The sequence below is a fragment of the Psittacula echo genome (genome assembly GCF_963264785.1).
Source record: "Psittacula echo genome assembly, chromosome: 27".
NCBI classification, from domain to species: Eukaryota; Metazoa; Chordata; class Aves; order Psittaciformes; family Psittacidae; genus Psittacula; species Psittacula echo.
Window position 1 is genome coordinate 3,667,620 of NC_137762.1, and position 24,627 is coordinate 3,692,246.

At 68.2% G+C, this 24,627-nt stretch overlaps 2 protein-coding genes across 3 annotated transcripts; one reads left to right on the forward strand and one right to left on the reverse strand.

Moving 5' to 3' along the window:
- Positions 1-376: 376 nt before the first annotated feature.
- On the forward strand, positions 377-19,319 carry AGAP2 (ArfGAP with GTPase domain, ankyrin repeat and PH domain 2; the record flags this gene model as incomplete). Of its 2 annotated transcripts, XM_080635393.1 has the most annotated exons (19): positions 3,527-4,790; positions 6,426-6,484; positions 6,582-6,669; positions 7,418-7,503; positions 7,575-7,716; positions 7,790-7,924; positions 8,844-8,965; positions 9,032-9,181; positions 9,965-10,045; positions 10,122-10,226; positions 12,155-12,296; positions 14,296-14,400; positions 15,564-15,704; positions 15,933-15,992; positions 16,159-16,310; positions 16,384-16,474; positions 17,255-17,477; positions 17,561-17,816; positions 18,813-19,319. In XM_080635393.1, the coding sequence occupies 19 exons, from the start codon at positions 3,527-3,529 to the stop codon at positions 19,023-19,025; spliced, it is 3,615 nt and encodes a 1,204-aa protein (XP_080491519.1). In that variant the 3' UTR covers positions 19,026-19,319. The 2 variants fall into 2 exon arrangements, with proteins under 2 accessions (XP_080491520.1, XP_080491519.1); XM_080635394.1 differs by lacking the exons at positions 3,527-4,790; positions 15,933-15,992 and adding an exon at positions 377-536.
- A 297-nt stretch (positions 19,320-19,616) lies between these two features.
- Positions 19,617-24,477, reverse strand: LOC308230631 (glycoprotein-N-acetylgalactosamine 3-beta-galactosyltransferase 1-like; the record flags this gene model as incomplete). Its single annotated transcript, XM_080635429.1, is given in 6 exon segments — positions 19,617-20,036; positions 20,361-20,594; positions 22,910-23,453; positions 23,455-23,559; positions 24,044-24,204; positions 24,460-24,477. Coding segments are annotated over 6 exon segments (1,482 nt in total).
- Positions 24,478-24,627: the final 150 nt, after the last annotated feature.

The window sequence follows — 24,627 nt, forward strand, 5'->3', positions numbered from 1 at the left end:
TGTTCCTGGTGTGTCAATGGCATGTCCATGGTGTGTCCCTGGTGTGTTCCTGGTGTGTCCCTGGTGTGTTCCTGGTGTGTCCCTGGTGTGTCCCTGCTCTGTCCCTGATGTGTTCCAGGTGTGTCAATGGCATGTCCATGGTGTGTCCCTGGTGTGTTCCTGGTGTGTCCCTGGCATGTCCATGCTGTGTCCCTGGTGTGTCCCATGCGGAGCCGGCTCCTCTCGCGTCCCCACGCGAGCCGCGGGCGGTGCTGGGCCGGGCTGGGCCGGGTTGGGCCGTGGCGTGTCCGGGCTCGTTGCAGGCGCCGCGTCCCGCAGGAAGCGCGGGGCCGGATGCGCGGGGCCGGGCCGGGGCCGCCGCAGCCCCGCGGGTGCCATGAGCCGGGCGCGGGGCCGGGCGCTCGCCGCCATCCGCGCCGAGGTGCGGCGGCACGAGGAGGCCAAGCGGAGCCTCAACGCGCTCGGGGCGCTCGTGGAGGCCGTGACCGAGCCCCGGCTGCGGCGGGCGCTGGCGGCGGCTGCGCGCGACCTGCGAGGTGCCGGGGAGCAGGGAGCGGGGGGGGGCGGAGGGAGGGAGGGACTCGTGGTGGAGCGAGGGAGGCAGGGATGGAGGAGAGGGGGGCGGTGGATGATGGATGGGTGAAGGGACGGGACGATGGATGGAGGGACCCATGGGGGCATGGAGAGAGGGACTGAGGGATGGACAGGGGCATGGTGGGTGGGTGTGCGGGTGAGCAGAGGAGGGATGGACGGACGGATGGATGATGGATGATGGATGATGGACAGAGGGATGGAGGGATGGATGGATGGAGGGAGAGAGGGATGGACGGAGGGATGGATGATGGATGGAGGGATGGATGGAGGGACAAAGGATGTGTGAATGAACAGATGGATGGACAGCAGGGTGGATGGACAGAGGGGTGAGTGGTGGGACAGATGGTTGGATGGATGGAGGCATGGACAGAGGGGTGACGGGTGGATGGATGGATGGATGGATGGGTGGATGGATGGATGGGTGGATGGGTGGATGGATGATGGATGGATGGATGGATGGATGGGTGGATGGATGGGTGGATGGATGGATGGATGGATGGGTGGATGGATGGATGGATGATGGATGGATGGAGGGATGGATGGGTGGGTGGATGGGTGGATGGGTGGATGGATGGATGGATGATGGATGGATGGATGGATGGATGGATGGATGGATGGATGATGGATGGATGGATGGATGGATGGGTGGATGGGTGGATGGATTGGACAGGCAGGTGGACAGGTGGATGAAGGGATGGATGAATGGATGGATGGAGGGAGGGAGAGAGAGAGGGAGGGAGGGATGAGTTGTGGGGTGGATGGAGGGATGGATGGATGGACAGAGGGATGAATGGACGCACAGACAGGAGGGGGCTGGTGAGATGGGCAGATGGAGGGTTGGGGGGCCGGTGGTTTGATGGTTGGATGGGCAGAGGGACAGCGGGATGGGTGATGCGAGGTGGGCAGGAGGACGGTGGCTGCACGATGGGCAGCCGGACAGACGCCAGCTCATGACACCGGTCCTCCCTGCCCCACACCGCACCCTGGGCTGGTGCCCGCGCACACCGGGCTGGTCCCTGTGACCCCCACAGACTGCGGGGTCCTGGTTCCCTCCCTCGACACTGCCCGGGGCTGGGGATCCCCAGCGCCCCCCGGGACCCACCTGGGGACGCGCTGGGGGGGGTCAGAGCCCGGGGGGGGTCGGGGGTCTCCAGCCCCTCCCCTGCCTCCTGCTGCCGCCTTTGCTGGTTTCCGGTGCCTCAGCCCGGGGCTGCGGTCGGTGACGTTGGGGCCGTTTCCTCAACTCGGGGGGGGCCCAGCCCCGGGGGGGGGGGGATGTGGGGAGGGCCCTGATTCTGAAGGGCCCCATGGAGGTGCTATGGGTGGGGGGTGCTCCCCCATCCCATGGTCCCCATTGCTGGGTGTCCAATGGGGTGGTGTCCCCAAGGACTTGGGTGCTGGTTCCACCCCCCACACACATCCCCATGCCCCCCATGCCCGTGTCCCCCATCCTTGTGCCCCCCCTCCGCATCCCTGTGCCCCCCTTCTGCATCCCTGCACGCCCCCCCCATGTGCTGGCATCTCCCCAGCACTGTTGCCATGGCGACAGGAAGCAGGGGGATGCCTCGTTGCTAAGCACCCAGAAAGTGGTACCCACGGATAGGGGGGCACAGGGACCCCCCCCATCAGCACCCCCACCCCAGGGCCCAGCTCTCACCCCCTGTGGGTGCTTCTGACCTCCCCCTCAGCCCCACAACTCCAATGGGGGCAGCAGGGCCTGGGGATGTCTATGGGGATGGGACTGGTTTGGTGGGGGCGGTGTCAGACTCGCCGTGACCCCCCCCAGAGTTGGGGGGAGACACACAGGAGCCACCCATGGGTGATGGGGGGGCACCCAGCCCCTCGCCTGAAGGCTGCTGGGGGGGCACTGGGAGGGACTGGGATGTACTGGGAATGGGGGGGGGCAACACTGGCACTATGGGGGGGCTGTGAGGGGAGCACGTGTCACCCCCCCAGTGACGGGCAGGGACAAGGGGGGGGATCAAGGGGTGCCCCCCCTCATCCATCCATCCCGGTGGTGCCGTGGGCGCGTTGCTGGGGCGACGCTCCCGGTTCTGTCACGAGCAGCGGGAATGTGGCAGTAACAAGGGGGGAGGGAGGGGAGCGGGGGGGGGGGGAACGACCCCCGAAACCCAGCACCCCCCCGGGGGGGGGCACACACAGGCCGGGGAGGGGGGGAACCGCTGGGGACCGCCCGTAGGGCTCCATCCCCGGCCCTGCCGCTGCCACGGCAACGGGATAACGGGATGCGGGAGGGGGGAGATGCTAAAAACATGACGGGAAAAGGGAGGCTGGGGCCAGGAACGTGTGTGCGGACCCTCCCGGGACCCCCCAAACGGGGACCCCCCAGCACCTCCACAGCCCCCCCATAACCCTCACAATCCCCAATAATCGCCTTAGATCCCCCCCCATAGCCCTCATAATCGCCCCACAACTCCCCCATAGCCCCCCCCATACCTCCCCATAACCCCCCATACACCTCCCATACCCCCCCCCGATGCCCCCCTATGCCCCCCCGATGCCCCCTCGCCCCACCACCCCCATCCCCCCCCACATAACCCCCCCCCGGACACCCACATCCACAGCCCCCATCCTTGGGGGGGACCCCCCACGGTGCCCCCGGTCTTTAACCCGGGGCAGGGTTGCTCGCTCCGGGAGGGGGTTGTTCGGTTGGGGGGGGGTTGTTATGGGGGGGGTTTGTTCGGTGGGGGGGGGCGGTGTCGGTTCCAACCCCTCCGGGGGCGGGCGAGGAGCGGGGAAAGGCTTCGGGGAGGCAGGGCCGGGGGTGGGGACGGCGCCGAGCATCCTCCAGCGAACCGGGAACACCGGGAACGGGGGGGGGGAACGCGGATCCACAGCGACGGGGACAGGGACAGCGAGGGGGGGGCTTCGCCGCCTGCCCGGGCCGGGGGGGGGGTCCCTGCCCGCACCCATGAGCAGGACCAGCGGCCTCCAGCGCCGCACAACCTTCCTCATCTCCCTCACCCTCGTCAAGCTCGAGTCGGTGGCGGCAGCGCCGGGAGAACCGGAGCCGGCGGCGGCGGCGGCGGCGGCGGCGGCGGCGGCGGGGGGGGGCAGCGATGGGTCCCCCCGCCCCGGGGGGAGGCCGGTTGATGCCGCCCGCCCCGAGGAGCCCGGTGGCGGCGGCAGAACGAAGCGGCCCGAGCGGCTCTTCCAGCGCCAGGACGCTCTTTGGATAAGTACAACCGGCCCCCCCGACGCTGCGGCCCCCCCCGGCAGCCCCCGCACCCCCAGCCCGGGCCCGACGCCCATCACCGAGGCCTCGGCCCCCCCTCCCCGCCCCGCCGCCGCCGCCTCCCGCCGGCCCCGTTCTCCCACCTCCACCCCCCCCGTTGTACCCCCAAAACCCGACCCGACCCTGCTGCCCCCCCCTCCGCTTGTACCCCCCAAACCCGACCCGGCGTCTCTTCCCCCCCCCCAACCCCCGCTTGTCCCCCCCAAACCGGACCCGGCTGCGCTCCCGCCGCCCCCCGCCGTACCCCCAAAACCCCCCGCGGCCTCCCTGCCCCCCGCCGTACCCCCAAAACCCGACCTCCCCCCTCGAGGGGGGTCCAAGGGCACCTTGGAGGCCACAGGGGAGCGGGGCCGCCCCCCCCCGGCCCTGGCGACCCCGCGCCCCCCGCTGCTGGCCCAGGCAACGTGGGGGTGCCCCGAGGTGACCCCGGAGGTGGCCAAACCCCCCCCGCACCCCGTGTCCTCCCCGCACCCCTCGGCCGGGCCCCGCCGGCTCCGCTTGACCGGGACGAAGCCGTTTAAAGTGGCGACCCCCGGGGAGCCCCTGAAGGCCACCAAAGGGCCCCTGAAGGCGACCGCGAGCGGGGCCGGGGGCAGCCGCCTCTCGTGGCCCGAGGGCGAGGGCAAGGGGCGGCCCAAAGCCGCGGGGGGCAAAGCGGGACCTGAGGCGGGGCCGCGGCCGCCGGGACGGGGTCGCTTCTCCCCGCACAAAGGCAAAAGCAAGACCCTGGATTACAGCGACCTGCCCCCGGTGGCGGGGGGGCTGACCCCGGTCCCGGCCCCCGCCGCGCCCCCCGGTGCCGCCGGTACCGAGACGGGGCTCAAACGGGGGCGCGAAGGCGGCCGAGCCTCCACCCGCGACCGCAAGATGCTCAAGTTCATCAGCGGCATCTTCGCCAAGAGCCCCGCGCCCCCCCCCGCGCCCCCCTGGGCGCCCCCCCGTGAGTACCGGGTGCTCCGGGACGTGCCTCAGTTTCCCCGCGGCCCCCCCCCGGTGAGCGCCGTGCGATGGGGGGGGATGCGCGGGTCCCATGGACCGGCCCTGCCTGAGGCTGTGGGGCTGCGCCCCGGTGTCCCCGTGGGGCTGGGGGCGGTGTGGGGGGGGTGGGAATGGGTGCAATGGGGCTGAGGAGGGGGTGTGGGGCTGGGAAGGGGTTGTGTGGGGCTGGGACCCGTCTGTGCCCCATGGCTGGGGGCTGGGGACACACCAAGTCGAGGCCACCCCCTAAGTGGCTTCTGGTGGTGTGGGGCCCTGGTGCCTCAGTTTCCCCGCCGTGGCGGCTCTGTGGGGCTCAGCCCCCCTGCGCTCTCCTGTCCTGGTACCCGTCCGTCCATCACTGCCGCCATCTGTGCCACCCATCGCGTGTCCGTCCATCCTCCGCCTGCGTCCGTCTGTCCCCCCGCCGCCATGGGGTGCATGGGGGGCCGGGAGCATGGCCGGGGAAACTGAGGCACAGGAAAGGGGGGCACCTTCTGCCTGTGCCCAGCCTCAGTTTCCCTTCTCATGGTGCCCAGGGGCTGGGGGGGCACAGGGAACATCCTCGTGCGCCGCCGCGTGCTTGTGTCACGCTGTGTCCTCGTGCCCGGGGCCGGGTGCATCCTCGTGCCCGGTCCCTCGCGCTCCTCGTGGCCCTGTGCCACGCCACGGCCTCGTGCCTCCCGTGTCATCGTGTGCGCCGCAGCCGCCACGGCCTCGTGCCCGTCACGTCCCACACCGCATCCTGGTGCCCATCGCGTCCTGAAACCCATCGTGTCCTCGTGCTATGCTGCGTCTTGGTGCCGTCGTGTCCTCATGCCATTGGGTCCTGATGGCATTGGGTCCTGATGCCATTGGGTCCCCGTGCCCATTGGGTCCTCATGCCCATTGGGTCCCCATGCCCATTGGGTCCCCATGCCCATTGGGTCCTGATGCCATTGGGTTCCCATGCCCATTGGGTCCCCATGCCCATTGGGTCCCCATGCCCATTGGGTCCTCATGCCCATTGGGTCCCCATGCCCATTGGGTCCCCATGCCCATTGGGTCCTCATGCCCATTGGGTCCCCATGACCATTGGGTCCCCATGACCATTGGGTCCCCATGCCATGCTGTGTTTTCTTGCCACACCGCATCCTGGTGCCATCGTGTCCTGGTTCCCGTTGTGCCCCCATGCCACACTGCACCCTGGTGCCGTGTTGCCTCTTGGCACCCATCAACATCCTGTGCAAGGCCACATATGGGTGCCGCGCTGTGTGCTGGTGCCTGTTGTGTCCTCATGACACGACATGTCCTGGTGCCCATCGTGTCCTGGTGCCCATCATGTCCTGGTGCCCATCGTGTCCTGGTGCCCATCATCTTCCTGTGCCAGGCCACGTCCTCCTGCCACGCTTCACCTCCATTCCCACCCCATTCCCATCCCCATCCCCATCCCGTGCCGGGCTCCATGTCCCCGTCCCCGCACATCACGTCACGTCTCCACCGCCCCCGGTGCGTTGCCTGGTGACGGCGGGTGCTGCCCACGGCTGCTGCCGGTGCCGCGGCGCGGGTTGGGGGTGGCCTGGGGCTGGTGGCACCGTCCCACCCTTCTCCTGCCCCACAGAGGCTCTGGTCAACAGCCAGGAATGGACCCTGGGTCGCTCCATCCCCGAGATCCGCTTGGTGGGTACCGTGTCCACGTGCCCCTGTGCCCGTGTCCCTGTGTCCCCATGTCCCTGTCCCCATGAGCACCCTGACACCTCCTCTGCTCTGTCCCCAGGGTGTCCTGGGCAGCAGCAGGAGCGGGAAGTCTGCACTTGTCCATCGCTTCCTCACCGGCTCCTACGTGGGCCTGGAGCCCACCGAGAGTGAGTGGCCATGGGGCTGGACATGGCCATGGGGCTGGACATGGTCATAGTAGGATTGGGCATGACCATGAGCTTGAGCTTGGCCGTGGGATGGACAAGGCTGTAGGGAGGGAGTATGGTCATGGAGCTGAGCATGGTCACAGGCTTGGGCATGACCATGGGCCTCAGCTTAGTCCATGACTATGGGATGGACAAGGCCATGGTTCTGAACATGGACAAGAGGATGGTCAAGGCCAGAGTGTTGGGCATGGCCATGGGGTGCTCAAGGCCATGGAGTGCATAAGGCTATGAAGTGCTCCAGCCCATGGAGTGCTCATGGCCATGGGGTGCTCAAGGCTGTGGGGTGTTCATGGCCATGGGGTGCTCAGGGCCATGGGGTTCTCCAGCCTATTGGGTATTCAGGGCCATAAAGTGCTCATGGCCACTGGGTGCTTAAGGCCCTGGGGTTCATGGCCATTGGGTGCTCATGGCCGTGGGGTGCTCATGGCCATGGGGTGCTCATGGCCATGGGGTGCTCAAGGCCATGGAGTGCTCATGGCCATGGGGTGCTCATGGCCATGGGGTGCTCATGGCTGTGGGGTGCTCATGGCCATGGGGTGCTCAAGGCCATGGAGTGCTCATGGCCATGGAGTGCTCAAGGCCATTGGGTGCTCCTGGCCATGGGGTGCTCCTGGCCATGGGGTGCTCCAGCCCATGGGGTCTCAGCCCATGGGCCCAGCTCAGGGTCTCTGCTCTCTCCCTGCCTCAGGTGGTCAGTTCAAGCGCGAGGTGACGGTTGATGGCCAGAGCCACCTCCTGCTCATCCGGGAGGAAGGAGGAGCCCCGGACCCGGAGGTGGGTGCGGGCCGGGCCGGGGGCCCCCGCAGCGGGGCCGGGCTCTGACCCCCCCTTTGTGTCCCCCCCAGTTCGCCGGCTGGGCCGACGCCGTCATCTTCGTGTTCAGCCTGGAGAGCGAGGGCAGCTTCCAGGAGGTGGTGAAGCTCCACGAGCTGCTCGTCACCCACCGGGGCGCCGCTGAGGTGGCCCTGGCGCTGGTGGGCACCCAGGGTGAGCCGGGGGGGGACCCCCCTGGGGCTGGCGTGGGGAGGGGACAGCCCCCCCTCACCGCTGCTCCCCACAGACAAGATCAGCTCCTCCAGCCCGCGCGTGGTGGAGGACGCCCGGGCCCGCGCGCTCTGCGGGGAAATGAGGCGCTGCCTCTACTACGAGACCTGCGCCACGTACGGCCTCAACGTGGACAGGGTCTTCACCGAGGGTGGGTGCCCCATGTGCCGGCGGGGACGGGGGGGTTGAGGGAGGTGGGATAGGGCCATAACTGGTGATGGAGGTGGGATGGGGATCATGGTTGTAGTGGAGGTGTTATGGGACCATAGTGGTGATGGAGGTGGGATGGGACCATGGCTGGTGATGAAGGTGTTATGGGACCATGGTGGTGATGGAGGTGGGATGGGACCATGGCTAGTGATGAAGGTGTTATGGGACTATGGTGGTGATGGAGGTGGTGATGGGACCATGGCTGGTGATGGGATCATGTCTGGTGATGGAGGTGGGATGGGACCATGGTGGTGATGGAGGTGGGATGGGACCATGACTGGTGATGGAGGTGGGATGGGACCATGGTGGTGGTAGAAATGTGATGGGACCCTGGCTGGTGATGGAAGTGGGATGGGACCATGGTGATGGTAGAAGTGTGATGGGACCATAGTGGTGGTAGAAGTGTGATGGGACCATGTCTGGTGATGGAGGTGGGATGGTACCATGGTGATGATGGAGGTGGTGATTCGACCATGGCTGGTGATGGGATCATGTCTGGTGATGGAGGTGGGATGGGACCATGGTGATGGTAGAAGTTTGATGGGACCATGGCTGGTGATGAAGGTGTTATGGGACCATGGTGGTGATGGAGGTGGGATGGGACCATGGCTGGTGATGAAGGTGTTAGGGGACCATGGTGGTGATGGAGGTGGTGATGGGACTATGGCTGGTGAAGGGATCATGGCTGGTGATGGAGGTGGGATAGAACCGTGTTGATGGTAGAAGTGTGATGGGACCATGGCTGGTGATGAAGGTGTTATGGGACCATGGCTGGTGATGGAGGTGGGATGGGACATGGTGGTGGCCGGGGTCTCGGTGCCATGTCCCCCGTCCCACCTGACACGAGGCTCTTGGAGCAGTGGCGCAGAAGGTGGTGGCGCTGAGGAAGCAGCAGCAGCTCGTGGCCTCCTGCAAGTCCCTGCCCAGCTCCCCCAGCCACTCGGCCGCCTCCACCCCGCTCGGGGGCTCCCACCCTGGCCAGGTACCCCCCTTCACCCCCCGCGGCCATGGGGCTCCGCTGGCGGCTCTGACCCCGCTGTGTCCCCAGACCAGCAATGGCCACACCAGCGATTACTCGTCCTCGCTGCCCTCCACCCCCAACGTCACCCACCGGGACCTGCGCAGCGACACCCCCGTGGCCCCGGGCACCCCCAGCTCCCTGCACCGCGGGGCCAAGCGCCGCACCAGCCTCTTCGCCGTGAGTGACGTGCGGTGCCCTCAGTGTCCCCTTGGCAGGGTGGTGGCACAGGGGAGCATGTGGATCTCGGGTGCCTCACCATGGTGCTCTGGCGGTACAGGGGGGCATGTAGCATCCACGGTGCGCCTTTGGATGGGTGGTGGCATCAGGGGACATGTGACACCCATATTTTCCCAATGTGGCACAGGGAGGCATTTGGGTACCCCAGAGTCACCAGGGGTGGGTGACCTGGCCTCATGTGTCCAATTCCCCTGTCCCTGTTCCCATTCCCTGCCCCTGTCCTCGTCCCTGTCCCTGTCCCTTGTCCCCATCCCTGTCCCTGTCCCTGACCCCATCTCTGCCCCCGCCCCTGCCCCCGTCCCCATCCCTGTCCCTTGTCCCATTCCCCATCCCTGTCCCATTCCCCATTCCCCATCCCGATCCCTGTTCCCTGTCCCCCATCCCCATCCCCATTCCCCATCCCTGTTCCCGCCCCTGTCCCATTCCCCATCCCTGTCCCATTCCCCATCCCTGTCCCATTCCCCATCCCTTTCTCATTCCCCATTCCCCATCCCTGTTCCCTGTCCCCATCCCCATCCCCATTCCCCATCCCTGTCCCCGTCCCCGTCCTTGTCCCATTCCCCATCCCTGTCCCCCATTCCCCATCCCTGTCCCATTCCCCATTCCCCATCCCGATCCCTGTTCCCTGTCCCCCATCCCCATCCCCATTCCCCATCCCTGTTCCCGCCCCTGTCCCATTCCCCATCCCTGTCCCATTCCCCATCCCTGTTCCGGTCCCCACAGACGCGCCGCGGCAGCGACTCGGACAAGCGGAGCCTGGAGGGCCCCGGCGCCGCCCGCTCCGTGCCGGTGCCCATCAAGCAGGTGCGGTTTTGGCCGCGGGGGGACGCGGCGATGTTCCCCGCGCCCCGGTGCCAGCGCTGCCCCTGTCCCTGCCCAGAGCTTCCTGCTCAAGCGCAGCGGCAACTCCCTCAACAAGGAGTGGAAGAAGAAATACGTGACCCTGAGCAGCAACGGGCTCCTGCTCTACCACCCCAGCGTGAACGTGAGCCCCGCGGCCACCGCGCCCGCCCGCCCCGGAACCGCCGGTGCCACCTCCCTTGTCCCTTACAGGACCCGGTGCCACCTCCCTTGTCCCGTACAGGACCCGGTGTCACCTCCCTTGTCCCTTACAGGACCCGGTGCCACCTCCCTTGTCCCGTACAGGACCCGGTGCCACCTCCCTTGTCCCTTACAGGACCCGGTGCCACCTCCCTTGTCCCGTACAGGACCCGGTGCCACCTCCCTTGTCCCGTACAGGACCCGGTGCCACCTCCCTTGTCCCTTACAGGACCCGGTGTCACCTCCCTTGTCCCTTACAGGACCCGGTGTCACCTCCCTTGTCCCTTACAGGACCCGGTGCCACCTCCCTTGTCCCTTACAGGACCCGGTGTCACCTCCCTTGTCCCTTACAGGACCCGGTGCCACCTCCCTTGTCCCGTACAGGACCCGGTGCCACCTCCCTTGTCCCTTACAGGACCCGGTGTCACCTCCCTTGTCCCGTACAGGACCCGGTGCCACCTCCCTTGTCCCTTACAGGACCCGGTGCCACCTCCCTTGTCCCTTACAGGACCCGGTGTCACCTCCCTTGTCCCGTACAGGACCCGGTGCCACCTCCCTTGTCCCTTACAGGACCCGGTGCCACCTCCCTTGTCCCTTACAGGACCCGGTGCCACCTCCCTTGTCCCTTACAGGACCCGGTGCCACCTCCCTTGTCCCGTACAGGACCCGGTGTCACCTCCCTTGTCCCTTACAGGACCCGGTGTCACCTCCCTTGTCCCTTACAGGACCCGGTGCCACCTCCCTTGTCCCTTACAGGACCCGGTGCCACCTCCCTTGTCCCTTACAGGACCCGGTGCCACCTCCCTTGTCCCTTACAGGACCCGGTGTCACCTCCCTTGTCCCTTACAGGACCCGGTGCCACCTCCCTTGTCCCTTACAGGACCCGGTGCCACCTCCCTTGTCCCGTACAGGACCCGGTGCCACCTCCCTTGTCCCGTACAGGACCCGGTGCCACCTCCCTTGTCCCTTACAGGACCCGGTGCCACCTCCCTTGTCCCTTACAGGACCCGGTGCCACCTCCCTTGTCCCTTACAGGACCCGGTGTCACCTCCCTTGTCCCTTACAGGACCCGGTGCCACCTCCCTTGTCCCTTACAGGACCCGGTGCCACCTCCCTTGTCCCGTACAGGACCCGGTGCCACCTCCCTTGTCCCGTACAGGACCCGGTGCCACCTCCCTTGTCCCTTACAGGACCCGGTGCCACCTCCCTTGTCCCTTACAGGACCCGGTGCCACCTCCCTTGTCCCTTACAGGACCCGGTGCCACCTCCCTTGTCCCTTACAGGACCCGGTGCCACCTCCCTTGTCCCGTACAGGACCCGGTGCCACCTCCCTTGTCCCTTACAGGACCCGGTGCCACCTCCCTTGTCCCTTACAGGACCCGGTGCCACCTCCCTTGTCCCTTACAGGACCCGGTGTCACCTCCCTTGTCCCTTACAGGACCCGGTGTCACCTCCCTTGTCCCTTACAGGACCCGGTGCCACCTCCCTTGTCCCTTACAGGACCCGGTGCCACCTCCCTTGTCCCGTACAGGACCCGGTGCCACCTCCCTTGTCCCGTACAGGACCCGGTGCCACCTCCCTTGTCCCTTACAGGACCCGGTGCCACCTCCCTTGTCCCTTACAGGACCCGGTGCCACCTCCCTTGTCCCTTACAGGACCCGGTGCCACCTCCCTTGTCCCTTACAGGACCCGGTGCCACCTCCCTTGTCCCTTACAGGACCCGGTGCCACCTCCCTTGTCCCGTACAGGACCCGGTGCCACCTCCCTTGTCCCTTACAGGACCCGGTGCCACCTCCCTTGTCCCTTACAGGACCCGGTGCCACCTCCCTTGTCCCTTACAGGACCCGGTGCCACCTCCCTTGTCCCTTACAGGATTACCTGCACAGCACCCATGGGAAGGAGATGGATTTGCTCCGCACCACGGTCAAGGTCCCAGGGAAGCGCCCCCCCCGCGCCATCTCCGCCTGCGGCCCCGCTCCCAGCGCCAATGGGCTCCTGCGGGACGAGGGGGGGGGTGAGTGAGGGGAGAGCGCAGGGAGCGGGGGGGGTCAGCAGCAATAGGGGTGCTGGTGGCAATGGGGGGGTTCAGCAGCAATGGGGGTGCTGGTGGCAATGGGGGGGTTCAGCAGCAATGGGGGTGCTGGTGGCAATGGAGGTTCAGCAGCAATGGGGGTGCTGGTGGCAATGGGGGGGTTCAGCAGCAATGGGGGTGCTGGTGGCAATGGGGGGGTTCAGCAGCAATGGGGGTGCTGGTGGCAATGGAGGTTCAGCAGCAATGGGGGTGCTGGTGGCAATGGGGGGGTTCAGCAGCAGTGGGGGTGCTGGTGGCAATGGGGGTTCAGCAGCAATGGGGGTGCTGGTGGCAATGGGGGTTCAGCAGCAATGGGGGTGCTGGTGGCAATGGGGGTTCAGCAGCAATGGGGGTGCTGGTGGCAATGGGGGGGTTCAGCAGCAATGGGGGTGCTGGTGGCAACGGGGGTTCAGCAGCAATGGGGGTGCTGGTGGCAATGGGGGGGTTCAGCAGCAGTGGGGGTGCTGGTGGCAATGGGGGGGTTCAGCAGCAATGGGGGTGCTGGTGGCAATGGGGGGGCTCAGCAGCAATGGGGGTGCTGGTGGCAATGGGGGGGTTCAGCAGCAATGGGGGTGCTGGTGGCAATGGAGGTTCAGCATCAATGGGGGTGCTGGTGGCAATGGGGGTTCAGCAGCAATGGGGGTGCTGGTGGCAATGGAGGTTCAGCAGCAATGGGGGTGCTGGTGGCAATGGGGGGGTTCAGCAGCAATGGGGGTGCTGGTGGCAATGGGGGGGTTCAGCAGCAGTGGGGGTGCTGGTGGCAATGGGGGTCCAGCAGCAATGGGGGTGCTGGTGGCAATGGGGGGGGTTCAGCAGCAATGGGGGTGCTGGTGGCAATGGGGGGTTCATCAGCAATGGGGGTGCTGGTGGCAATGGAGGTTCAGCAGCAATGGGGGTGCTGGTGGCAATGGGGGGGTTCAGCAGCAATGGGTGTGCTGGTGGCAATGGGGGTGTTCAGCATCAATGAGGGTGCTGGTGGCAATGGGGGTTCAGCAGCAATGGGGGTGCTGGTGGCAATGGGGGGGTTCAGCAGCAGTGGGGGTGCTGGTGGCAATGGGGGTTCAGCAGCAATGGGGGTGCTGGTGGCAATGGGGGGGGTTCAGCAGCAATGGGGGTGCTGGTGGCAATGGGGGGGTTCAGCAGCAATGGGGGTGCTGGTGGCAATGGGGGGGCTCAGCAGCAATGGGGGTGCTGGTGGCAATGGGGGGGTTCAGCAGCAGTGGGGGTGCTGGTGGCAATGGGGGGGGGTTCATCAGCAATGGGGGTGCCGGTGGCAATGGGGGGGTTCAGCAGCAATGGGGGTGCTGGTGGCAATGGGGGTTCAGCAGCAATGGGGGTGCCGGTGGCAATGGGGGGGTTCAGCAGCAATGGGGGTGCTGGTGGCAATGGGGGTTCAGCAGCAATGGGGGTGCTGGTGGCAATGGGGGGGTTCAGCAGCAATGGGGGTGCTGGTGGCAATGGGGGGGTTCAGCAGCAATGGGGGTGCTGGTGGCAATGGGGGGGTTCAGCAGCAATGGGGGTGCTGGTGGCAATGGGGGGGTTCAGCAGCAATGGGGGTGCTGGTGGCAATGGGGGGGTTCAGCAGCAGTGGGGGTGCTGGTGGCAATGGGGGGGTTCAGCAGCAATGGGGGTGCTGGTGGCAATGGGGGGGTTCAGCAGCAATGAGGGTGCTGGTGGCAATGGGGGGGTTCAGCAGCAGTGGGGGTGTTGGTGGCAATGGGGGTTCAGCAGCAATGGGGGTGCTGGTGGCAATGGGGGGGTTCAGCAGCAATGGGGGTGCTGGTGGCAATGGGGGGGTTCAGCAGCAATGGGGGTGCTGGTGGCAATGGGGGGGTTCAGCAGCAGTGGGGGTGTTGGTGGCAATGGGGGTTCAGCAGCAATGGGGGTGCTGGTGGCAATGGGGGGGTCCTGCAGGCCGGGCGGTCACTGGTGCCCCCCGCAGCCGTGGGGCTCAGCCTCCCCCCTGAGCCGGGGCTGAAGGTGCCGGGTAAGGGCGAGCGGTCCCTGCAGCGCTGCGCCTCTGCCTCCAGTGCCAGAATCAGCTCCGGTGAGTGACAGGGACAGCTCCTGTCCCCTTGTGTCCCTCCTGTCCCCTTGTGCCCCTCCTGTCCCCTTCTGCCCCTCCTGTCCCCTTGTGCCCCTCCTGTCCCCTTCTGCCCCCTCCTGTCCCTTTGTGCCCCCTCCTGTCCCCTTCTGCCCCTCCTGTCCCCTTGTGCCCCTCCTGTCCCCTTCTGCCCCCTCCTGTCCCCTTGTGCCCCTCCTGTCCCCTTGTGCCCCTCCTGTCCCCTTCTGCCCCCTCCTGTCCCCTTGTGCCCCTCCTGTCCCCTTGTGCCCCTCCTGTCCCCTTGTGCCCCCTCCTGTCCCCTTGTGCCCCTCCTGTCCCCTTGTGCCCCTCCTGTCCCCTTCTGCCCCCTCCTGTCCCCTTGTGCCCCTCCTGTCCCCTTCTGCCCCCTCCTGCCCCCTCCTGTCCCCTTGTGCCCCCTCCTGTCCCCTTCTGCCCCCCCGTCCCCTTCTGCCCCCCCGTCCCCTTGTGCCCCCTCCTGTCCCCTTGTGCCCCTCCTGTCCCCTTGTGCCCCTCCTGTCCCCTTGTGCCCCCTCCTGTCCCCTTGTGCCCCTCCTGTCCCCTTGTGCCCCCTCCTGTCCCCTTGTGCCCCTCCTGTCCCCTTCTGCCCCCTCCTGTCCCCTTGTGCCCCTCCTGTCCCCTTCTGCCCCCTCCTGTCCCCTTGTGCCCCTCCTGTCCCAGTGGACCCGGTCACCACCCCATGGTAGAACCAGGAGCCCCGTGTCCCTTCTGCTCTCCCCTTGTCCCATCCCGTGCTGGTTCCAGTGAACCCATGGACCTGGGAAACCCGGAGCCTCGGTGGCCCTTGGTGGCCCTGGTGATCTCGGACTCCACGGTGAACGCGGTGGCTTTGCTTAGCCCAGCAACCCCAATGGCCTTGGTGACCCTGCTGGCTCCAGTGTCCTGGTGGCTCTTGTACACCTGGGTCATCTCGATGGCCCTGCTGACCCCAGTGACTCTGGTGGCTCTGGTGGCCCCAGTGACAGTTGTGAACCTGGTGACCATGGAGAACCCATTGGCTCTGGTGGACCTGCTCACGCTGGTGGCTTCAATGGTCACCAACCCTGCTGTGCTTGGTGACTCTGGTGCCCCCCTTGGCCCTGGTGGCCCCGGTGCCCCGGCACCCATCGGTGTTGGTGTCTCCACAGACGCCCCCTTCGAAGCCATCTCCAGCCCCGGCAGCGCGGGCCGGGAGCCGCCGCCGTCGCCGCTCATGGACCGGAAGAAGCACCGGAGGAAGAAGCTGATGACCCCGTCCAAGACCGAGGGCTCTGCCGGGCAGGCGGAAGGTGAGGCCACGGCCGCGGCTCCCTCCGGCCCCGGGTGCCCATGGACCCATTGCTGCCTCCATGGGGACGATGCCCCTGGATGCTCGACCGCTGCTGAGCCCCACTCGCTCTGTCCCCCCCTGCCCCGCTCGCGCTGTGCCCTGTCCCTCGGGCCTGGGTGTTTCTGCTCTGGTGACTCTGTCCCCCCCTTTCCTCTCTCTGCCCCCGCTGCTCCGGACCCTGCCACAGCCAAGCGCAAAATGTGGAAGCTAAAAAGCTTTGGTAGTTTAAGAAATCTGTATAAAACAGGTAACGGCTGCTCCCGCCCCCGGCTCCCCCCGCTCCTCCTGCCCTGCTCCATCCTCTGCGGCGGACCTATGGGTGCTGGGGGCGCTGGGGGCACCCATAGGGGGTTGGATCCCCCCTGCCCCAGCACCCACCGTGGGTTCGGGGCGTTGGGGTTTTGCTCCTGCAGAGGAGGAGAACTTCGAGTTCCTCATCGTGTCCAGCACGGGGCAGACCTGGCACTTCGAGGCGAGCAGCTTCGAGGAGCGCGACGCCTGGGTGCAGGCCATCGAGAGCCAGATCCTGGCCAGCCTCCAGTGCTGCGAGAGCAGCAAGAACAAGGTGGGACTCGGCGGCGGCCACCGAGGGGCCCCCTCGTCCCCAGCCCCGCTCAGGGTCCCCGTGTGCCCCCCAGGCGCGCATGGACAGCCAGAGTGAGGCCGTGGCCATCCAGGCCATCCGCAACGCCCGCGGCAACTCGCTCTGCGTGGACTGCGGGGCACCCAGTGAGTGTGGGGGTCCCTGCGGACGGGGGGGGACACGGGGGGTCAGTGGTGACACAGTGCCACGGGACGCTGCTCTCATGGCGCTGCGCGGAGCCGTCGGTCACTTGGTGCCACGTGGCACAGCCATGGGTTGATGTGTGCTGTGACGGTGCCATGGGGTGATGGGATGTCACTGGCCACCGTGCCATGGGAACTGCGTGCCACGTGGTGTCATGCTATGGACCACATCATGCCATGGGCCATCCAATGCCCTGGGTGAGGAAGCGCCGTGTTCAACCATGGCCACCCAATGGGCCAACATGTGTCAGGAAGCATCATGGGCTATGTGTCACCATGGGCCATCGAATGCCCTGGGCGAGGAGCCACCATTTGCCATGTGTGATGCCATGGGCCATGTCATGCCACCAATAACCTGGGCATAGAAGCACCGTGTGCCACATGGCACCATGGGCCACCAATGCCATGGGTCATGTCGTGCCATTGGCTTACCCAATGGCCTGGTCTAGGAAGCACCGTGTGCCACACGGCACCATGGGCCACCAATGCCATGGGTCATGTCATGCTATTGGGTTACCCAATGGCCTGGTCTAGGAAGCACCGTGTGCCACCAATGCCATGGGTCATGTCATGCCATTGGGTTACCCAATGGCCTGGTCTAGGAAGCACCGTGTGCCACCAATGCCATGGGCTGTGCCCCATGAGGTGCCATCAAGCCGGGGGGGCTCCCAGGTGGACGCGATGCCCCCATTGTGTCACCGACCACCTCCGTGCCCCCCCCAGACCCGACCTGGGCCAGCCTGAACCTGGGCGCCCTGATCTGCATCGAGTGCTCGGGGATCCACCGCAACCTGGGCACGCACCTCTCCCGCGTGCGCTCGCTGGACCTGGACGATTGGCCGCGGGAGCTGACCCTGGTGCTGACCTCCATCGGCAACGCCACCGCCAACAGCATCTGGGAGAAGAGCCCGCAGGGCCGCAGCAAACCCACCCCCGAGTCCTCCCGGTGGGTGCTGCCCCCCCCCCCGACCCCCCGGGACCGGGCCCCGGGCCCCCCCCTCCGCAGCCCGTGACGCGCTGTGCCCGCAGGGAGGAGCGGGAGGCCTGGATCCGGGCTAAGTACGAGCAGAAGCTGTTCCTGGCGCCGCTGCCGGAGGCCGAGGGGCCGCTGGGGGAGCAGCTCCTCCGCGCCGTGCAGGACAAGGACCTGGAGCTGGTGCTGCTGCTCCTGGCCCACAGCAAGAAGGAGCAGCTCAACGTCGGCACCGGGGATGGGGACGGGCGCCCCGCGCTGCACGTGGCCTGTGACATGGGGCTGGTGGTCATCACCCAGCTGCTGCTGTGGGTACGTGCGGGCACGGGGGTGGGCTGGTGGTGGGGTATGGGGGGTGGCCATGGGGACCGTGACATAGCCATGGGCATGGGGTGGCCAAGGGCGGTGTGGTGTGGTCATGGGGTGGCCATGGGGGATGTGGTGTGGTCGTGGGGTCACGGAGTGGCCATGTAGGACATGATGTGGCCATGGGGGACAAGGCATGGCCACAGGCACCACAGCTCAGCCACAGAACCCCCCCATGCTGCAAACCCCTCGGGATAACCACAGCCCCAGAGACCCATCCCCACATCCCACATCCTCACGTCCCCCATCCCTGTGTCCCCCATCCCCACATCCCCCATCCCAATCCCCTCATCCCCATCCCCGCATCCCCATCCCCGCATCCCCATTCCCGCATCCCCATCCCCGCGTCCCCATCCCCGCATGCCCATCCCCGCATCCCCATCCCCTCGTCCCCATCCCCGCATCCCCATCCCCTCGTCCCCATCCCCTCGTCCCCATCCCCTCGTCCCCATCCCCGCATCCCCATCCCCGCATCCCCATCCCCGCATCCCCATCCCCTCATCCCCATCCCCGCATCCCCATCCCCGCATCCCCATCCCCTCGTCCCCATCCCCTCATCCCCATCCCCGCATCCCCATCCCCGCATCCCCATCCCCTCATCCCCATCCCCTCATCCCCATCCCCGCATCCCCATCCCCGCATCCCCATCCCCTCATCCCCATCCCCTCATCCCCATCCCCTCATCCCCATCCCCGCATCCCCATCCCCGCATCCCCATCCCCGCATCCCCATCCCCGCATCCCCATCCCCTCATCCCCATCCCCTCATCCCCATCCCCGCATCCCCATCCCCTCATCCCCATCCCCGCATCCCCATCCCCGCATCCCCATCCCCTCATCCCCATCCCCTCATCCCCATCCCCGCATCCCCATCCCCTCATCCCCATCCCCGCATCCCCAACCCCTCCCGCTGAGCGCGGCGCTGACGCCCGTGTCCCCGCAGCACGGAGCGGACGCGCGGGCGCGGGACGGCCGCGGGCACACGGCGCTGTTCTACGCGCGCCGCGCCGGCAGCCGGGAGTGCGCGGACATCCTGGTGCAGCACGGCTGCCCCGGCGACGGGCCCGGCGACAGCGCCGGCAGCACCGACAGCGCCAGCGGCACCGGCCGCAGGAGCAGCTGCGGGCCCTGCGAGCCGCACACGGCGCTGGTGTAGCCACGGCCCCCCCCGGCCTGCGGGGGACGCCACCAGCCCCCGGTGCCACCGGCCCCGGTTCGGCGCCCTGGGGCTCCGTTTGTTACACGGCTCCTGCCGGGAGCAACCCGGGTCTCCCGGTCCTGTCCCTCTGCCCGTGCCAGGTCCCAGCGCCCAGCGCTGGTGGCACCGCGCTCACCTCCCGGTGCCCCGGTGTGGGGCACCCATGGGGACAGCGCTGGCCGTGTCACCGCGATCCTCCTGTCACCCTCCTGCCTATGGCTCCCTACGGACGTGGGTCCCGTCCCCCCCATCCCTCCTCTCCCCATGGGTCCCCTACCCCAAGTCCCCTCCCCTGGCACCGGCACCGTGACAGGAGCAGCCCCGACCCCCTTTTCTACAGCCCCTTTTGTACAACCCCCCCCCAAACTGTGCCCTGAGACCCCCCCGAACCCGTGCCCCCCCCCAGCCCCCCTTTTGTCACCGTCCCCTTGGGATCCTCTTTAATTTATTGCTTCGTTTCACCGTTGGGTGGTGCCAGGGGCACCCATGGGCCTGGGGGGGGCACCCATGGGCCTGGGGGGGCACCCATGGGCCTGGAGGGGGCCCACGTCATGGCCCGCACCCCTGGCACCCTCCCACGAATGTAGGGGTGCCCCTCGCTGTGACGCCCCAGCAGCGCCGGTGGGGCTGAGCCAGGGCCCCAGGGCTTGGGGGGACCAGGGAGGTCATGGTCTGTCGTGGCGTGCCATAGCGTGCCATAGCGTGCCATAGCGTGCCATAGCGTGCCATGGCGTGCCATAGCGTGCCATAGCGTGCCATGGCGTGTCCAGCGTTGTCGGGTTGTAACTGTAAGTACGTAACAATGTTGGATTTGGCGCTGTGAGCGCGGCTCCTGCGACGGCGCCGCAGGGGGGTCGGGATGGGGAGGGGGGGCCCCGCAATGGGGCTGGGGTTGGGCTGGGCCTTGGGGCTCTGCCGTGGCTGCGGGCTGGAGAGCACCAGGGTCCTGGTGCTGGGGGTACGGGGGGGCTGGAACCGGTACCGGAAGGGGTTCGGGGAGGGTCAGGGCCGGTACCGGTGCCGGGAGCGGGCAGGGGAGTGGAGTCACGGGGGTCAGGGGGGATTGGGGAGGGTCAGGCAGGTACCGGTGAAGGAAGGGGTGCGGGGGGGCCAATGGGGGTCAGGGGCGTCAGGCCGGTACCGGAGGGGGTCGGGGGGGGTCAGACCGGTACCGGAGGGGGTCGGGGGGGTCAGGCCGGTACCGGACGGGGTCAGGAGGGGTCAGGCCGGTACCGGAGGGGGTCAGGGGGGTCAGGCCGGTACCGGAGGGGGTCGGGGGGGTCAGGCCGGTACCGGAGGGGGTCGGGGGGGGTCAGGCCGGTACCGGAGGGGGTCGGGGGGATCAGGCCGGTACCGGAGGGGGTCAGGGGGGTCAGGCCGGTACCGGAGGGGGTCGGGGGGGTCAGGCCGGTACCGGTGCCGGTATCCGTAGGGCCGCAGCCGGTGGGTCAGGAACTCCAACGCGTGCATCTGGACCCCGTCCACGTAGTGGAACGAGACCGAGAGGTCGGAGCAGCACGCGGCGGCCTGCAGGGGGCGCCAGAGGGGGCGTGGCCTGAGGGGGCGGGGCATGCATGCTAATAGGGCGGGTGGGCGTCGTTTGTATGTAAATGAGGAGGGCGGAGCTTCGGCGAGGTGAGAATTAGAGAGGCGTGTCCTCTATGCAAATAGAGTGGGAGGGGCTTTTGGCCGGGGCGCGTCTCCATTGGATGGGTGGGTCCCGGTGCGTACCCTTGGGGCGGGGCCTTTAGGAATGGGCGGGGCCAGCGCTGCCTGCCGGCGCCACATGGCCACGTGACACGGGTGGGCCCGCGGAGTGCAGGAGGGACCTGGGGGTGCAGAGGGGACCTGGGGGGTGCAGAAGGGATCTGGGGGTGCAGAGGGGACTTGGGGGTGCAGAAGGGATCTGGGGGGTGCAGAGGGGACTTGAGGGGTGCAGAAGGGATCTGGGGGGTGCAGAGGGGACCTGGGGGTGCAGAAGGGATCTGGGGGGTGCAGAAGGGATCTGGGGGTGCAGAGGGGACTTGGGGGTGCAGAGGGGACTTGAGGGGTGCAGAGGGGACCTGGGGGGTGCAGAGGGGACCTGGGGGTGCAGAGGGGACTTGGGGGGTGCAGAGGGGACCTGGGGGGTGCAGAAGGGATCTGGGGGTGCAGAGGGGACCTGGGGGGTGCAGAAGGAATCTGGGGGGTGCAGGAGGGACCTGGGGATGCAGAGGGGACCTGGGGGGTGCAGAAGGGATCTGGGGGTGCAGAGGGGACTTGAGGGGTGCAGAAGGGATCTCGGGGGTGCAGAGGGGACCTGGGGGTGCAGAAGGGATCTGGGGGGTGCAGAAGGGATCTGGGGGTGCAGAGGGGACTTGGGGGTGCAGAGGGGACTTGAGGGGTGCAGAGGGGACCTGGGGGGTGCAGAGGGGACCTGGGGGTGCAGAGGGGACTTGGGGGGTGCAGAGGGGATCTGGGGGTGCAGAGGGGACCTGGGGGGTGCAGAAGGGATCTGGGGGTGCAGAGGGGACTTGAGGGGTGCAGAAGGGATCTCGGGGGTGCAGAGGGGACCTGGGGGTGCAGAAGGGATCTGGGGGGTGCAGAAGGGATCTGGGGGTGCAGAGGGGACTTGGGGGTGCAGAGGGGACCTGGGGGTGCAGAGGGGACTTGAGGGGTGCAGAGGGGACCTGGGGGGTGCAGAGGGGACCTGGGGGTGCAGAGGGGACTTGGGGGTGCAGAGGGGACTTGGGGGTGCAGAGGGGATCTGGGGGTGCAGAGGGGACCTGGGGGTGCAGAGGGGACCTGGGGGGTGCAGAAGGGATCTGGGGGTGCAGAGGGGACCTGGGGGTGCAGAGGGGATCTGGGGGGTGCAGAAGGGATCTGGGGGTGCAGAGGGGACTTGGGGGTGCAGAGGGGACCTGGGGGTGCAGAGGGGATCTGGGGGTGCAGAGGGGATCTGGGGGGTGCAGAGGGGATCTGGGGGTGCAGAGGGGACCTGGGGGTGCAGAGGGGATCTGGGGGTGCAGAGGGGATCTGGGGGGTGCAGAGGGGATCTGGGGGTGCAGAGGGGACTTGGGGGGTGCAGAGGGGACTTGGGGGGTGCAGAGGGGACCTGGGGGTGCAGAGGGGGCTGGGGGGTGCAGAGGGGATCTGGGGGTGCAGAGGGGATCTGGGGGGTGCAGAGGGGATCTGGGGGTGCAGAGGGGGCTGGGGGTGCAGAAGGGATCTGGGGGTGCAGAGGGGGCTGGGGGGTGCAGAGGGGATCTGGGGGTGCAGAGGGGACTTGGGGTGCAGAGGGGGCTGGGGGGTGCAGAAGGGATCTGGGGGTGCAGAGGGGACCTGGGGGTGCAGAGGGGGCTGGGGGTGCAGAGGGGATCTGGGGGTGCAGAGGGGACCTGGGGGTGCAGAGGGGGCTGGGGGTGCAGAGGGGACCTGGGGGGTGCAGAGGGGATCTGGGGGTGCAGAGGGGACTTGGGAGGTGCAGAGGGGATCTGGGGGTGCAGAGGGGACTTGGGGGGTGCAGAGGGGACCTGGGGGTGCAGAGGGGATCTGGGGGTGCAGAGGGGACCTGGGGGTGCAGAGGGGATCTGGGGGTGCAGAGGGGACCTGGGGGTGCAGAGGGGGCTGGGGGGTGCAGAGGGGGCTGGGGGTGCAGAGGGGACCTGGGGGTGCAGAGGGGGCTGGGGGGTGCAGAGGGGGCTGGGGGTGCAGAGGGGACCTGGGGGTGCAGAGGGGACCTGGGGGTGCAGAGGGGGCTGGGGGGTGCAGAGGGGACCTGGGGGTGCAGAGGGGGCTGGGGGGTCTCTGCGCCCCCGCCCCCGCTCCCGTGGGATGGGTTTGGTTGCTGGCTCGCTGCTCACCCACTGCACGGGGTAGTAGGAGTAGCGCGGGTAGAAGCGGTCGCGGGGCAGCGGCTGGGTGAGGTGCTGCTCCGGCGGGAAGGGGTGGAACGTTTCCCGGCCCTGCGAGTCCCGCGAGTCCCCCGCGGGCACCCCGAGCTTCTCGAGGCACTGCCCCAGCGCCACGTCCTCCACGGGGCTGCTGTGGGTGCAGGTCCCGGCGGCGAAGGCGGCCACGAGGAGCCGCAGGGCCGCTTTGCTGAGCACGTACCCGGCCCCCCCGCTCATGTAGCCCTGGCGCACGAAGGGCTTGAAGCGCTTCCCCAGGTAGACGGGGGCCTCCGGGGAGCGCCCGGCCAGGAGCCAGCGCAGGTTGGGCACCACCACGAAGGTGTCATCGTCGGCCTTGAGGAACCACTCGGCCTGGTGCAGGTGATGCTCGTGCACGTACTGGAAGGCGCGGATGGTTTTCCAGTAGAGCTGGTGCCGGCCTTCCCCCACGGGCAGCCCCACGGCCGGGAGGCTGGGCTCGGGCGCGGAGCTCATGAACAGCACCACGTTGCAGGGCCCAGGTGGCCCGCACGTGCCGGGCTCTGGTCTCCAGGGTGCCGGGGCTGGTCATGACCCAGCACAGGACACGCACGCGGTCGCGCAGCGCCTGCGCCAGGCTCCTGTTCACTGCGGGGCACAGGGAGCCGCGCTGCACCCATGGACCCCGCCACCGGACACTGCCCCAGCTCCGGGCTCCCACCACATCCAGGGCATCCCAAATGAGCGCAGCTCCGAGCTCCCAGCGCCGGCCCAGAGAAACAAGAGCCGGGTTGGGAGGGACCTGAAAGCTCCAATCCAGCTCCAGGGACCCCTTCCACTGGAGCAGCTTGCTCCAAGCCCCTGTGTCCAGCCTGGCCTTGAACACTGCCAGGGATGGGGCAGCCACAGCTTCTCTGGGCACCCTGGGCCAGCGCCTCAGCACCCTCACAGGGAGGAGCCTCAGGGCCCAGCTCGGTCTCCCCCCGGGCAGGTTAAAGCCGCTCCCTCGCCGCTCGGTGCCACCTCCCCGCTGCCCCACGGGGACGTCACCGCCACCGCCCCGGCCGCGCCCGTCCCTGCTTCCGGGACCTCGCCCTCCCGCTCCCCCCCCCCCTCGGCTCTCACCTGTGGGCGCGGGGAGGCTGCGCAGGGGGGGCTCCCCTGTGCTCCGGGGGGCCCTGCCGCCCCCCGAGGCCCCGCAGGACGCTGCCCCCCAGCGCCAGCCCCACGGCGAAGCCCAGCAGGAACCAGGGGCCCCGCACGGCCCCGCAGCGGCGCCTCGGGGGCTGCAGGGGACAGGGCAGGGATGGACCCCCCCGAGCACCCACAGACCCCCCCCGCCACCTGCGGAGACCCCCGAATCCCCCCCAATCCCTCCCTCCCCCCTTGCTCCCTTCCCTGCTCCCGACCCGGTCCCCCCAGCCCCGTGGGGTTCCAGCCCCATTGACCCCCCCCAGCCCCATTGTGTGTCCCCAAACCCCCCCCCCGTCACAGCCTCATCGGGGGGCGTCCCCGCAGCCGCAATGGGGTCCCCCCGGTACCTGCCCGGTGCTGGCCATGGCCCTGCCCGCGGCTCCGCGCGGCTCGGACGCGCCCCAACAAGGAACCGGATCAAAGGCCCCAAACGGGGGGGGGGGGGAAGAGGTGAGAGCGGGGGGGGCCAGTGCCAGGGCAGCACCCAGGGACCCATCCCCACCCCCGCGGGTCCC